Source organism: Caretta caretta, chromosome 9, assembly GCF_965140235.1.
Source record: "Caretta caretta isolate rCarCar2 chromosome 9, rCarCar1.hap1, whole genome shotgun sequence".
NCBI classification, from domain to species: Eukaryota; Metazoa; Chordata; order Testudines; family Cheloniidae; genus Caretta; species Caretta caretta.
This window is the reverse complement of record NC_134214.1, coordinates 16067217-16082470: the sequence shown is the minus strand read 5'-3', so window position 1 is coordinate 16082470 and position 15254 is coordinate 16067217. Positions and strand designations below refer to the sequence as shown.

General features: G+C 43.8%; 1 protein-coding gene across 3 annotated transcripts in view; it reads right to left on the bottom strand.

Moving 5' to 3' along the window:
• The window catches only part of PLD1 (phospholipase D1), a 126515-nt gene that overhangs the window by 32548 nt on the left and 78713 nt on the right, over positions 1–15254 (bottom strand). For all 3 annotated transcript variants that reach the window (XM_075132111.1, XM_075132112.1, XM_048864019.2), the window contains 6 exons: positions 10369–10479; positions 9067–9273; positions 7665–7875; positions 4668–4796; positions 4164–4282; positions 2518–2631 (listed from right to left, as the gene is read on the bottom strand). In XM_075132111.1, the coding sequence (XP_074988212.1) occupies positions 2518–2631; positions 4164–4282; positions 4668–4796; positions 7665–7875; positions 9067–9273; positions 10369–10479 (891 nt within the window). The remainder of the gene's footprint in view (positions 1–2517; positions 2632–4163; positions 4283–4667; positions 4797–7664; positions 7876–9066; positions 9274–10368; positions 10480–15254) is intronic.

Here is a 15254-nt window from a genome sequence, read left to right as displayed (position 1 = left end):
AATGCGGTTGTATCGCAGAGCTTGGCTGTAGACGATGGATCGTGTGGTGTGGTCAGGGTGAAAGCTGGAGGCATGCAGGTAGGAATAGCGGTCAGTAGGTTTCCGGTATAGGGTGGTGTTTATGTGGCCATTGTTAATTAGCACTGTAGTGTCCAGGAAGTGGATCTCTTGTGTGGACTGGACCAGGCTGAGGTTGGTGGTGGGATGGAAATTGTTGAAATCATGGTGGAATTCCTCAAGGGCTTCTTTTCCATGGGTCCAGATGATGAAGATGTCATCAATATAGCGCAAGTAGAGTAGGGGCTTTAGGGGACGAGAGCTGAGGAAGCGTTGTTCTAAATCAGCCATAAAAATGTTGGCATACTGTGGGGCCATGCGGGTACCCATAGCAGTGCCGCTGATCTGAAGGTATACATTGTCCCCAAATGTGAAATAGTTATGGGTAAGGACAAAGTCACAAAGTTCAGCCACCAGGTTAGCCGTGACATTATCGGGGATAGTGTTCTTGACGGCTTGTAGTCCATCTTTGTGCGGAATGTTGGTGTAGAGGGCTTCTACATCCATAGTAGCCAGGATGGTGTTATCAGGAAGATCACCGATGGATTGAAGTTTCCTCAGGAAGTCAGTGGTGTCTCGAAGGTAGCTGGGAGTGCTGGTAGCGTAGGGCCTGAGGAGGGAGTCTACATAGCCAGACAATCCTGCTGTCAGGGTGCCAATGCCTGCTTAGCTATACCTTAACCAATCATTTCCTGAAATTTAACTAACCAATCCTAACATATTGTAACATGATTATGTAACCAATTATATCCCACCACCTCAATTAGTTTACACCCAGCAAAATTAATTATACAGCAGACAGGAACAATCACAGAACCAGACAGAGATTATACAGACAAACAACAGCAAAGTGGGAACTATAATGACAAAACAATACAGAAGTGAGGATTTCACATCCCAGCTATTGATAAGTGAGTTCTTGCCAGACAGGATGCTACCAAACTAAGTTTCCTTTTACATTTTCTAGGCACTTCCCTTCCTCTGGAGGTGATAGGAATACAATCCTGTCCTGATAGTGCCTAACAGCCCAATAGCACCTTATTTCAATGTGACTAGTTTGGAATGTGAGGATGTGACCGTTCGCTTCCCAGCTTATGGCTGCCTCTGCTGCTTAGCCAAAGGCCTGAGCCTAAGCACAGGACCACAAACTGTCACAGTAAGAGAAGGCCCTTACACTGGCAGACAGTGGTTTTGATTCTTTCTTTTATACCTCTATCACTAGCCAAGTGATAAGAATACACCTAAATTCTTAGAGTATAGGCCTTTACAGACAGGCCTGAATATCTATATCCTAACAAAGCAGATCAAAATTTTCTGGAGATTTATTCATTACTGGCATTTCTCAACCAATTTCTTTTTTTTTTGCTTAGTGTTTTTTCTGTTGATTGATGGTTAATGGTTCACTGGGTTCGATACTTAACATTCTCTTATTCAAGCTCTGCTGGTGAGTTGTGACTGGTCACATAAGTCACCTGAGTATTCATTATGTTTTCTGATTGGATCAACATAACTCAACATCAGGAGGCAGGGTCGAGAAACACACTAGAGATTCTCAGGATGGGTCTAGGCTAGAAAATTGCACTGGTGTGACTGACATGGTGCAAGCTGTAACAGTGCAGACCATCTTCACTGGGCATCCTAGTTCTGGGGCATACAGAGCACCATATCCATGCATGCGCGCACCACCACCATCACCCCCCCCACACACACACACACACACACAGAGCGTCACACAGCATTTGCTGCAAGTGCTGCAGGGTCTCTCAACACTTGCATCTACCCCACAACTCTCCATGTAGCTCCCTGCAGCAGGTACCTAATGTCAACAGAACACTTGCACCAGTTCACGACGGGTCTGTCCATCATGAGGAGCAGCATACTTGCAGGTGGCGGGGCAGAGAGTTGCCAACCTTTTCTCAAGCTGCTGCCAGGTGGAGTCTGGACTGAAGAACTTATTTCGTGCACCCTAGACACTTTTTTCCTGCTCAGCTTTGACCCCCTGTATCTGTATCTCTCTCTCTCTGTCTGTCTCTCTCTCTCTCACACACACACACACACTCCTGTCACTTCCTAGGCACAGTCATTTCCACCCTACATTCCTAACATGTCTAGTTCTGCTGTTTAATAATCACATTTAACATACGCATTCTGCACAACTCATGGAGTTTAAAATGTCATTTGTATAATTCATCTTACATACACTGAACCCGAACCTCCACTGCTGTCAATCAGTCTCTCTCTGCTGAAATCAATGAAGCTACACTGATTTATACCAGCTGAGTATCTGGCCTGCTAAGTTGCATTTTAAAATAAAAAGTAGTTTAAACTTTAAATCCTTTAAAATCTTGTATGTTTCAGCTGGAAGACTACCAAGGCCTCCTATTACAAAGAGCTAAAAATGAGCCCAAGTGCCAGGAGGTTCTTCATTTTAGGATTCCGTGAAATGCCATTTACACCCACCTGTACATTGGCACATACAGACTCGGGCACTTGATACTTCATCTCACTGGCGGTTCGCTGAGATTTTGGCAACAGGAATGGGTAGGACAGGGATCTGTATTTGGGCTTCATGATCTTCAAAAGAAAAAAATGGAGGACACTGTATTTTAAAACACATTTTTTTCAGATTTTTATGTTGAAGACTATTACTGGTTTTTATGCTCCTCTCTTAATACAGAAAATTGGGGAGGAGAATGTAAAGTTTTTCATATTCATAAACTCAATTCCTGTTCTGAATAGTTCTGAAAATATTCATGAATTCTGTACTCTTCTGTGAAATGTGCTCTCGGTATCTTGAAATGTAACACTCATACCAAAAAGTCTGTGCAGATGTCAGGCTAACAGTATGTTATGTCTATTCTTTGCCATGCATTTGCAGTTTGAATGCACATTTGAATATCACTCAGGTTTTGGTCAGGGGAATATAACCATACGACCATCCTTGTTCTAAAGCCCCACCATAACTGGAAAGGACACTTTCTGTCTGAAAAAGTCATACTGATCGTTGTTCGAAGTAGGACCTAAGATCAGGGCTTAAAAAAGCGTAGTGGATATCTAGTTGCCTAAGCAGGCCTGCTCCAGAATGAACCCTGCCACTTCCCAAGCCAAACCACCTCCCTTCAATTGAAAGCATTAAAGCAGTCTCTAATCTTTAGGCAGTGATGAACTTCCACACAAGTATCAAAAAGCTTCTTCTCGGGGTGGGGAACAAACATCAAAAACAGAGGGGAGAGAGAGAAGGAAGAGGGAGAGCAAATGAGGAAGAACAGAGGGGACTCTGTTGCTCCATTAGTCACCATCTGCCTTGGCAATAGGGCCTACTGGCCTGGTCCCCAATGTGGGTTGCCTTCCAGCCTGCCCAAGGCTCCCTCATCATCACGGAGGGTCCTTAGCTGATGGGATCCTAGCCAGTCCTCTCCAGTGGTGAGGACCCTATGTGCTTGCTAGTTGAATCCTAGTGACTGGATTCCCAGTAGGCTAGAGCTCCTCTGGTGATTGGATCCTTGTTGCTCCAGGTTCAGGTTGGTCCAGAACACTGGCAGATTCCCCTGGTTTCTTGGCCCTGAAAATCCTGGTTATTGCTAGTTTGCCCAGGTGGCTGGATCACCCGGCTGTGGCTTTGGCCTGACGGCCCTGGTCTTCTTTGCTCCCTTTGGCTGTAGGATCACCAACTGAACTGCTCCGTGTGCCTGTCTGCTGCTTCGCAAGAGGGCACGTTATTGGCTCTTGTGCAGGACAATCTCCCTCCCAACCAGCCAGAAGGAACTGCGAGAATAGCAGCACAATGGCACTCGCCCCTTGGCTAACAACATCCCAGACCTCATTCTCCTGTCACACCATTTTCCACCTACTAAATTCAAATTATACCTTATTTACACTGGCATAATAGGAGAATGAGAGCACCTATCTTCATTACTTGCCGTCAGAGTCAAAAGTTTTTCAGTGTTGCTGGGACATTAGGGCAAGCGAATATATACTTTACCGGCCCAATCTGGCAAATCTTGACTACCTGGCATAGCATTTATTCCTGCATATAGCCCTACGTGAGGCATCTGCGAAGCATTCAGATTTGAGGGCTTGCAGGACCTCTCTCATTGCACACCTACCTTTGTGAAGTTCCAGCGCTGAATAAAGTGTCGAGCAACATCCCGTGCAGCTTTGCCATGCACAACAGATGAAATATCATGCCATGGCATTCTGGGTGTGGTGTATCTGTCAATGAAATCTACATGGACAGGGAAAAATTGCTATAGTTCATCTCAGATCAGTATCAGACATTAGTTAAGAATATCACAGCATCTCTTCCTACAAACGGAACCTTTCCAGAAATAAAAACTAGCAAATAAGGAGTTAAAATTGGGGAAGATCAGCTTGTGGGGGCTGGTGGGCCACAAGCTCACTTACCCATTATTGTCATAGATATCTGTTTTTATTACCTTACTTTGGGATTCTGCTGCCTCTTCCCAGCAGCCAGACCAGGTGGGTCTCGTTAGCTCCAATTCAGGAGGGTAAAAAGGCAGAGAAGCCTTCTACGGCAGTAGAGGCGCTAGGGAATGAGACAAAGTGTCTTGCAGGGAAAAAAGTTGGTTCCAGATTGCAATGGCACTTACCAGCAAAGGGTTTGTCGAGTTGAACCCAGTCTTTAAAGACGAAATTGCAATAGTCCTTTCCATGCCAGAACCTGGTCTCCCCAAGAAGTTCTCCAACACCTGTCTTCAAGCTGCGGATTGATCCTTTATCTGTCACAGGTTTATAAAGTGACAAAAACATATGCTCTAAGGTTGTTTTTAAGACTGCTCTCAACACAGCACAGATGAGAATCACACTTGAATAGGAAACTATTGGCGTAACTTGCCAGTCTTAATAAGCTAAAGTAATTTTCCAGTTAAGTCTCTGTTTCCCTTTTACAGTATAACACATCTGGTACACAATCAAGGGGGATTATATAGACATGTTTTGTTACTGGTAATGGAAGCTAGATCTGAATCCTTTCTGCACTGGATTGAAAATTTACCCTTCAGCTATTTGTCATCCCACAATAACCTGCAAGGAAGGATACCTACACTGAAAGCATTAACAAGTGTAATTCTGCTCTCATATACCACTGACTTCAGTGGGAGGTGGGACTTTATATCTGTATGCAGAAGAGAATACTACTCCTGTATATTTAGTTTGTACTAAAGTATAAATTAACTCTAACTGCAACTTACATTTTATAGGATTCATGATTTTGACTCCACAAAAGGGTCTCTCCACTGCAATTTTAGCTAGCACAAAGATGGGTCTCTTCCCTTTTTCCAGTGCCTCTTTAAATAACAACTTCAGCTTCTGAGACTGTGTTACATGTTCAGCATGTGGATGCAGAATTTCAGTTTCATGGTGAAAACTAGGGCCTATCATCCTTGCAATGACTTACATGCAAAAATTACTCCCGTTCCCCCAACTCCTTTCTTGGGATGTACACCTCTTTTTGTGAATGCCATGAGCATATAAATGAGGAGTAGTGTGATCCCTTCCACCTCCCTTCTAAGAAAACAGGAAAGAACACAATGGATCAGATCTATGTTCTAACTAGTCCATATCCTGTCTCCGACAGTGGCCTCTATCAGATAGCTCAGAGAATAGTGTAACAACCCTGACTGGACAATTATGCCATAACATATCTACAAGGAAAGTAGAGGCTTGAGGCAAGAGGCTTGATGTCCCCTACACATTTTTATCCTATATATTTTATTTTTATATGATCTGGCCAAGGTTTACACTATGGGGATACTCAGCTCTCAGACAGTAACTAAGTATTTGGGATCAGTCACACTCACAGCCAAGATGAAGTGAAAAACCCTACCGTTATCTAGTTTCCCCTGCATTCTCCCATGACATGTATTCTCTCATGACAACTGACCTGTTCTGCACTGCCCCAGAGAAAGCACAATCTTCAGCAGCACAATCTATTGTCATTCCATGGATCAAAATACAGGTGATGCTGATATACTGATGATGTGCACTCTACTACCTGTCTCACCCATCCACAGAAAACTCTGACTTGGAGAACGACAGTGGCCAAATCTTCATCTAAATGTAGGTCTGGCAGCGTATACACTGTCATATTCATGAACTTTTCAAGGCTGTCTTCATGCACTAGGCTGACTTTAAAAAAAAAAATCCATTCTGGATTTAAAGGTGTTACTAATTTCAGTGATATTCCCATTACTTTGCATGAGGAATACAGCTGGAATGGGTGGAGCTGTAGAACCAGAGTGAAATTCCCAAGTCCACCTGCTGTAGTTGTTACATATTTATCTTCTCACTTATGCAGCTTCCTAGAGTCTTTTCAGAATCAGCCTGTGAAGAAAGTGATTCTGCGAGGGCCTCTTTAGAGGGGAATATGACAGAGCTTGAAGGTAATACATATACCAAAGGTGTAGAATGTCAATCCATAAGCCCCACCTAACTCTCACCATGACTGGACAGCAAACAGACCAACAGTAAAGCCTGCAGGTAACTCCACCTACGTGGCCCTTCACTTATCGTCCTCACACTCAGTGAGCCCTTGTTTGGACTCAGTGGGATGATGAAACATTTTCAGGTGGGGTTTTAAACTCTGGATTAGATTCTGCTGACTTCTACTAGGATTACAATAACCTGCAGAGAGTCAAGATGCTCCATTTACAGGGAAAGCGCATTAGAGATTTTACCATATGAGTTACGCAATAGTGTTTAAAATAACTTGCAGGACTTCAGTCTAATCAACTGTAGAGAGTCTGAATAGAACATTAATAATGGTACAATGACCATGGGCCAAATACAAGACCTATTAGATTTTTGAGCACAGATCGGCAAATATTCATGTTGCAAAACCACCACTAATGTATCTTCATATTCTGAACTGGCTCTGACCATAGGCAAAGCATTCTCCTGCATATCATTCCTACCAGAGACATGAGTAATCTTTGTAAAGTCTGAAATGCCCCCTAGCACAAGACCCCACCCAAAAACAGCTCTTCCACTGCTTCAGGCTGGAAGGCTCGCTAGTATGAATTCTGGCTTTTGAGTGCACCTATAGTGGCATCCTGTAACTTCAATCATGCATAGAAGTAAATGTTGCGTTCACATATTCAAATTTTGACCTGATTTTCCTCTCTCTAGCACCAGTGTAAATCAGGAATAACTCCACTGAGTTAAATGAGTTAAAACTTAGTAAAACCAGTGCAAGTGAGAGCATAATCAGGACCATAGTATCTTCAGAAATCCTGCTTCATTGGCTATAATGAATACGATGGAAAAATGCCAGTATCTCTGCTACAAATGTAAAACGTTCCTAGCACAAAATCCACGTACCTATCTATACATACATTATAGCACATAACACACCACATACACGACACCATATTATAGCATGGTTTCCTCATTTGTGGTCTGGGGCTGTCCCCTAACCAAACTGAATGCCATGCTTGTTTTGTGCCAGCTGTTTGTTAACTAAACACAGACACATTTAAAGGCAAACTCAAGGCTTCACTAAACAAAGTACCCTTCTAGCAGTTTAGGAAACCATTAACTCTCCTCCCTAATTATACGCTCTGTAGGTAAGGCGGAAAAGTATTACTTACCCGACTCACTGTCTATACTGCTCACACTATCAGCATGGTGTAGGCCGTGCTTCTGGAGATGCTTATAAATGCTGAACCTGGAAAATTTTTTGGGTTTTCCTATTCCTTTCATTCGTGAAGAATCGAGTATGTCATCGCTATTTCTGTGCTGTAGCAGGTTCCCCAGGGGCTGAGTTTTCAGGGCTAAAGTTTCAGTGGACTCAGCTGTAGGCTTAAGACACAAAGAATACTGCTGAGGGTGATGAATGGAAGATTATCCATTTAAATTACAGGAGATCATTCATATCACAGGTATTGAGACATTCACAGGGCCAAGTTCTGCCCTACGACAAGCAGACACAGCTCCCATCAATTTCAGTGGGAACTGAAAATGTGTCTCACAGAGATGAACTTGATGTAGTGACTATTGAGGCTTTGCTTAGCAGAAAACAAGTGAATAAAAACAGTGCATTCTGCCATACACTGCCTGTAAAACTATTCTGGCTTATTGCATATTTTCCAAAGGTCTTTATACACACAGGCTCCTTTTCATAAAAAAATAAATAAAAATTCTCTGTTTAATTCAGTCACACAGGGCCAGGTTTTCAAAAGAGCTCAGTTCTGTCTAGTCTACACAAGCTCAGTTCTTGTCTACACCACGCAGCTTTTAGCGACAAGGCTATGTCGACACAGCCTTGTTGCTAAAAGTCAGCGTGTGTAAACGCTCTTTTTCGGTACTTTGTCGGCACTTTTGCCAACAAAATACTTCCAGCGGCGTTAGCTTTCTCGGCAGGAGAGTGCTCCTGCTGACAAAGCCACATTCACACTGCCACTTGCTTCGGCAAAACTTTTGTCTTTCGCGTGGGGGGGGGGGGGTTAAGTACCTGTGAAAGACAAAAGCTTTGTTGACAACTTCGCAGTGTAGACAAGCCCTTAGGTACCTAAATAAGGGCCAGATAGCCAGAGGTATTCAGCACTCCGTTGTTCCCACTGTGACAAGTATGACTAGATTTTCCAAAGAGCTTAGCACCCAAGATGAGCTCCTGTGAAAACCTGGCTATTTAGTTTGGTGCCTAAATTGGAGCTGAATTGTTCTGAAAATCCCCGAAGGATCATTCAATGCTCAGCTACTGCACTCACTACACCTACAGCTATTCCTCTCCATTCCTGCCCTGGCCCTGCAGCTGAGCCACGCAGGTCTTAACTGGCACAGCCTTTCTGGCAGCTGAAGGATTTGGTCCTAATAAGGGACCCATTTTGTAAGCCACATTGAAGTCCACAGGAATCCTGCACATGCAAAGGCTACAGACTCATGCCCTAAAAATGCAGAGAGAAAGACTTGCTTATTTCCATTTTGCATGACAATTGCCTAGTGTACACAGCATTAAATGTTAACAGCCACATGTACAGAATTCACTCTTACTATGAGATTCACTGTCGATGTGGACTTTGTTCCTGCAATTCGTTTCACACTGCCAACGTCGGTCAGCCTGTGTTCATCATCATCCCACCTCCCATAGGCCAAGTCGATACCACCAACAAATGCTACAGACTGGTCAATCACAATGAGCTTCTCATGATGGGCCCAAAGGTACACTGAGGATGACACGTGATCTGGATGCCTCATCACCTAAATAAAGAAAAATCACTGAACTCAGCTCTTATGTAGAAGATCAGAAACAATTCTAACCAAGATATTATTTAATATCTTTGCCCAGAAGGCCATGGGGCTTTAATTTGACCCATAATACATACCAATGTCCAAACAAAGTGCTTTTTTTTTTTTAGGACTTTGTCTACATTAGACAGTTGTACCGTTTTAACTACACCGGTATAGTTAAAGTGGTACAAATCGCCTAGTGTGGACACATTTACAATGGTATAAAGGTGCTTTCTACTGGTACAGCTATTCCCTTTTAGGAAGGGGCATAACTATACTAGAATGAGTCACCTTTATGCCAATATGGCTGTGTCCACAGTAGGGCTTTTGCTGCTCTAAGTATTTCAGTAAAAAAGCTGGCCATTTCATTTGATAGTTAGTTTGTTGATGGCTATTTCAAACCAGAGTAAATGAGAGGAGAACCAGGCTCATTTTCTTTATTTCTGAAAATGAAAGAGTGTGATAGATAATTTCAACATTTATTTATTTCAAAGCATAACTGCAAACATTGACTTGAGTGGAGTCACGCCTGGTTTTAAAACAACGGGCGATCAGAACCAGGCCCAATATATTTTGGCATAAAGGGATGCTGAGGAATGTGGATATAAGTGCACATATTTTGGTATTTTTTTTAAGGCCAGACACTTAGCTAGCTCAGTCTGTGTGTGAGCAGAAAGGATGTTTCCTCAGACCCACATCCAAGTGTAACTTTCCACTTGCTCTAACTTCATTAACTTGCCATATAAAACAAAATTATTTTGAACTAGGTGAATGTTTTGTGGATTAATGGAACCTTGTCAAGGCTAAGCTAAATATATTTATATATAATTATAACTTAGAGGTACCTGAGCTGCCACAATCAAGTACAGTGCCCATTATAGAGTAGAACCAGATGTGGATCTGTCTTCAAAATATATTCTCCCTTGTAATGGTGATTGCAAACTGCATTTCCCATTCATTGTCATGAGTTTCCTCATCTCTCCCCCAAATTTGGAAAGCTGGTGTTAGACACACAGGGCAATGAACATGCATGTATTTCATAAAGGTTACATGGAATATGAATACCTTGATGTTCGGATGTAGGCGCATTAGGGTCCGCTTGCTGTATTCACTGTTGATTCCTAGAGCAAGCTCCACCTCTTTGTAGAGCATTACAAAAATTCTCACTCCTTGTTGCTATTAGAAACAAGAGTAAATGCATGGCAAGCACATACTGAAATGGATATAACAACAACAAAAGCAAGAAAACCCCAGACTTCTGGATTCAGTGGGATGGTAAGCTAAGGGGAGTGCACATGTTGTTGTGGGAAAAGCTCAGGTTGAGATCATACATCCAACAGGTCAGTTCCCGGTCGGAGGCGCCGAGATTGATCCTGAAATGTGCTGAGCAATCTTTTTTTTCTGGCACAGGCTGATCTCACCTATGCCTAACTCAGACCTCTGAACTACAATGCCAAGAAAGCCAGCTCGCCCTGCCTGAATCTGTAAGATCAAGTGAGTGAAAACATTTTAGGTTTTTTTAGGATATTTTATTTGCAGGAATTGTTTGAGTGAAAATATCAAGACAGAGCCCTCAGCTTGTTCATTCCTAATACAGTGGAAGACTTCAGCTTCCCTTTTCTCTCTGCACTGCACTTCAGTGCTTCCCTGAAGAGTTAGCTGTTCAATCTGGACTTCACCGTGTGAAGCAGCAGTAGGCCTGGAGGTGCCATTATTCAAACAGATATTAATACAGTCCCTGCCCTGAAGAGAATACAACACAAGAAATAGCACCATGAGATTGTAAGACCACAGACATTGACTTTTAATGCATTTCCGAGAGACTGGACTTCAGGTTGCCAGTGTCCTTCAAATTGTGTAGGACTCCTCAAAGCCTTCAGAAGGGCATTATTGTGCAGATGTGTTTCAGAACATGTGCTACATGAAAAATATTTCATTTTGAGTCAGCACCAATCTTACAACAGGTTCCTTTACTTTACACACTTCTAATGTGCCTTTTGGAGGCTCAGTTTTGCCACCCTGACACATACTGAATACTATCTTCCTCTACATCTATCTTCCATTGGCTTGCATATTTCTCTTAGCACAGTTTGGCCACACATATGGGGCCAGATCCTGAGCTACTGCAAAGCAGTGTAGCTCCATTTACTTCAGTGGAGCTATGCCAATTTACACAAACTAAGGATCTTTCACACTGACTTAAAAAGCCACTAACCTGCATTTCTCTAAAGCTTCTATTAACAGTTTAGACCCTCTCCATGTTTTGGGCCATATTCTACCCATCAAGCCAATGGCCAATGAAGTCCAGTGAAGTGCTTTGTGGACATCAGAGTATAGCTTTGCTCCTACACAGTTACCAGCCACTTATGGGCCCACGTGTGTCAATTATTTCTTCTACACACTACGCAAATACTTTCATGCTATTTATAGCAACAGGACACCTAGGTTGATAGGAAAATAAAGCTAGATTCTTTCAGTGGGCATGACCTGTAGATATGCTCCAACTGCCATAAAACAAGAACATGGACCCTTGGGCAGACGAATGGTCCATCTATCCCAGTATCCTGTCTTCCAACAGTGGCCAGCGTCAGATGCTTCAAAGGGAATGAACAGAACAGGGCAATCATCCAGTGATCCATCCCCTGTTATCCAGACCCAGCATCTGACAGTCAGAGGCTTAGTGACACCCACGGCATGGGAATGCGTCCCTTACAATCTTGGCTAATAGCCACTGATGAACTGATCCTCCATGAACTTATCTAATTCTTTTTTGAATCCAGTTATAGTCCTGGCCTTCACAACATCCCCTGGCAACGAGTTCCACAGATTGACTGTGCGTTGTGTGAAGTACTTCCTTTTGTTTCTTTTAAACCTGCTGTTAATTTCACTGGTGATCCCTTGTTCTTGTGTTATGTGAAGGGGGTAAATAACACTTCCTTATTCATTTTCTCCACTCCATTCATAATTTGATAGACCTCTACCATTACCCCCCTCAGTCATCTCATTTCCAAGCTGACTCATCCCAGTCTTTCTAATCTCTCCTTATATGGAAGCTGTTCCATACCCTTAATCATTTTTGCTGCCCTTCTCTGTACCTTTTCTATTTATATCCTTTTTGAGATGGGGCAACCAGAACTGCACACAGTATTCAAGGTGTGGATTTATATGGTGGCATTATGATGTTTTCTGTCTTATTATCTATCCCTTTCCTAATGGTTCCTAACATTGTTGGCTTTTTTGACTGCTGCTGAACACTGACCAGATGTTTTCAGAGAACAATCCACAATGATGCCAAGATCTCTTTGTTGAGTGGTAATAGCTGATTTAGACCCCATTATTTTGTATGTATAGTTGAGATTATGTTGTGAGATCCCTTTGTAACTCTTCGCAGTCTACTTTGGACTTAACTATATTGGGTAATTTTGTATCATCTGCAAACTTTGCCACCTCACTGTTTATCCTGTTTTCCAGATCATTTATGAATATTTTGAACAGCGCTGGTCCCAGCATAGATCCCTGGGGGACACCACTATTTACCTCTCTCCATTCTGAAAACTGACCATTTATTCCTACCCTTTGTTTCCTGTCTTTATAACCAGTTATTGATCCGAGAGGACCTTTCCTCTTATCCCATGACTCCTTATTTTGCTTAAGAGCCTTCTGTGAGGGATCTTCTCAAAGGCTTTCTGAAAGTCCAAGTACACTATATCCATTGGATTGCCCTTGTCCACATGTTTGTTGACCTCCTCAAAGAATTCTAATAGGTTGGTGAGGCATGACTTCCCTTTACAAAACCCGTGCTGACTCTTCCCCAACAAATGTTTATCTATGTATCTAATAATTCTGTTCTTTAGAATCATAGGACTGGAAGGGACCTAGAGAGGTCATTTAGTCCAGTCCCCTGCACTCATGGCAGGGCTAAGTATTATCTAGACCAATGTTCTCCAGCCTTTTTACGCACAAGATCACTTTTTGAATTTAAGATGAACCCAGGCTCTACCCTTCGCCTTTCCCAAGGTCCTGCTCCTTCCCTGAGGCCCCGCCCACTCACTCCATTCTCCCTTCCCTCTGTCGCTCGCTCTCCCCTACCCTTACTCACTTTCACCAGGCTGGGGCAGTGGGTTGGGATGTGGGAGGGGGTGCAGGCTCTGGGCTGGGGCTGAGGGATTCTAAGTGTGGGAGGGGGCTCCAGGCTGAGCCTGGGGCAGCGGGCTGGGCTGCAGAAGTGAAGGGTGCAAGCTCTGGGAGGGAGTTGGGGTGCATGCGTCATATGGTCACACTGTACACAATCTCATAGAATCCACTGGACATTTCATGAGTTTTACTTTTTATTAGTGTCATTTGTGGTTTATAGATCCAAAACCCTTCAGGGATTGTCACAAATCAGTGTAACATTCTCAACTATGGGGTGTGCATTGGCTGAGTCTGGGGCAGGGGGTTGGGATGCAGGAGTGAGGGGTATAAGCTCTGGGAGGGAGTTTGGGTGCAGAAGGGCGCTCCAGGCTGGGGCAGAGGGTTGGGGTGCAGGAGAGGGTGAGGGGTGAAGGCTCTGGGAGGGAGTTTGGTGTGGGGGGGGGCTCAGGGCTGGGTCAGAGGGTTGGGGTGTAGGAGGGGGTGAGAGGTGTGGGTTCTGGGAGGGAGTTTGGTTGCAGGAGGGGTTCTGGGCTGGGGAAAGGAGTTGGGGTGCAGGAGGGTGTGTGAGGTGCAAGCTCCGGCCAGGAGGCGCTTACTAAAGGCGGCTCCCGGTCAGCAGTGCAGCGGGGCTCCATGCTGGCCCCATGCTGCTCCCACGTCTCTGTGGCCCCTGCAGGGAAAAGGGGACAGTGGGTCTCTGTGTGCTGCCTGCGCCCACAAGCGCCACCCCCGCAGCTCCCATTGGTCAGTTCCACAGAGATGTGCCAGCAGCCAGCCACTTCCGGGAGTGGCATGGGGCCAGGGCAGGCAGGCAGCCTGCCGGAGCCCCACTGCGCCGCCAGACTTTTAGCAGCCCGAAGATTGCGATCGGCTGGCAGAGGCTCCAGGATCGACCAGTCGATCGCGATCAACGGGTTGGTGACCACTGATCTATACCATTCCCGGCAGGTGTTTGTCTAACCTGCACTTAAAAATCTCCAATGATGGAGATTCCACAACCTCCCTAGGTAATTTATTCCAGTGCTTAACCACCCTGACAGTTAGGAAGTTTTTTCTAATGTCCAACCTAAACCTCACTTGCTACAATTTCGGCCCATTGCTTCTTTTCCTATCCTCAGAGGTTAAGAACAACGATTTTTCTCCCTCCTCTTTGTAACAACCTTTTATGTACTTGAAAACTGTTATGTCCCCTCTCATTCGTCTCTTTTCCAGACTAAACATACACAATTTTTTCAATATTTGCTCAAAGGTCATGTTTTCTAGACCTTTAATCATTTTTGTTGCTCCTCTCTGGACTTTCTCCAATTTGTCCACATCTTTCCTGAAATGTGGCACCCAGAACTGGACACAGTACTCTCTTTGAGGCCTAATCAGCGCAGAGTAGAGCAGAAGAATTACTTCTCGTGTCTTGCTTACAACACTCCTGCTAATACATCCCAGAATGATGTTTGCTTTTTTTGCAACAGCGTTACACTGTTGACTCATATTTAGCTTATGGTCCACTATGACCCCCAGATACCTTTCCGTAGTACTCCTTTCTAGGCAGTCATTTCCCATTTTGTATGTGTACAAATGATTGTTCCTTCCTAAGTGGAATGCTTTGCATTTGTCCTTATTGAATTTCATCCTATTTACTTCAAACCATTTCTCCAGTTTGTTCAGATCATTTTGAATTTTAATCCAAACCTCCAGAGCACTTGCAACCCCTCCCAGCTTGGTATCGTCCGCAAACTCTAGGAGTGTACTCTCTATACCATTATCTACTTTACCATAGTTATCCATTGACTATAGTTTCAACCAATTTGCCTGGTACTGAT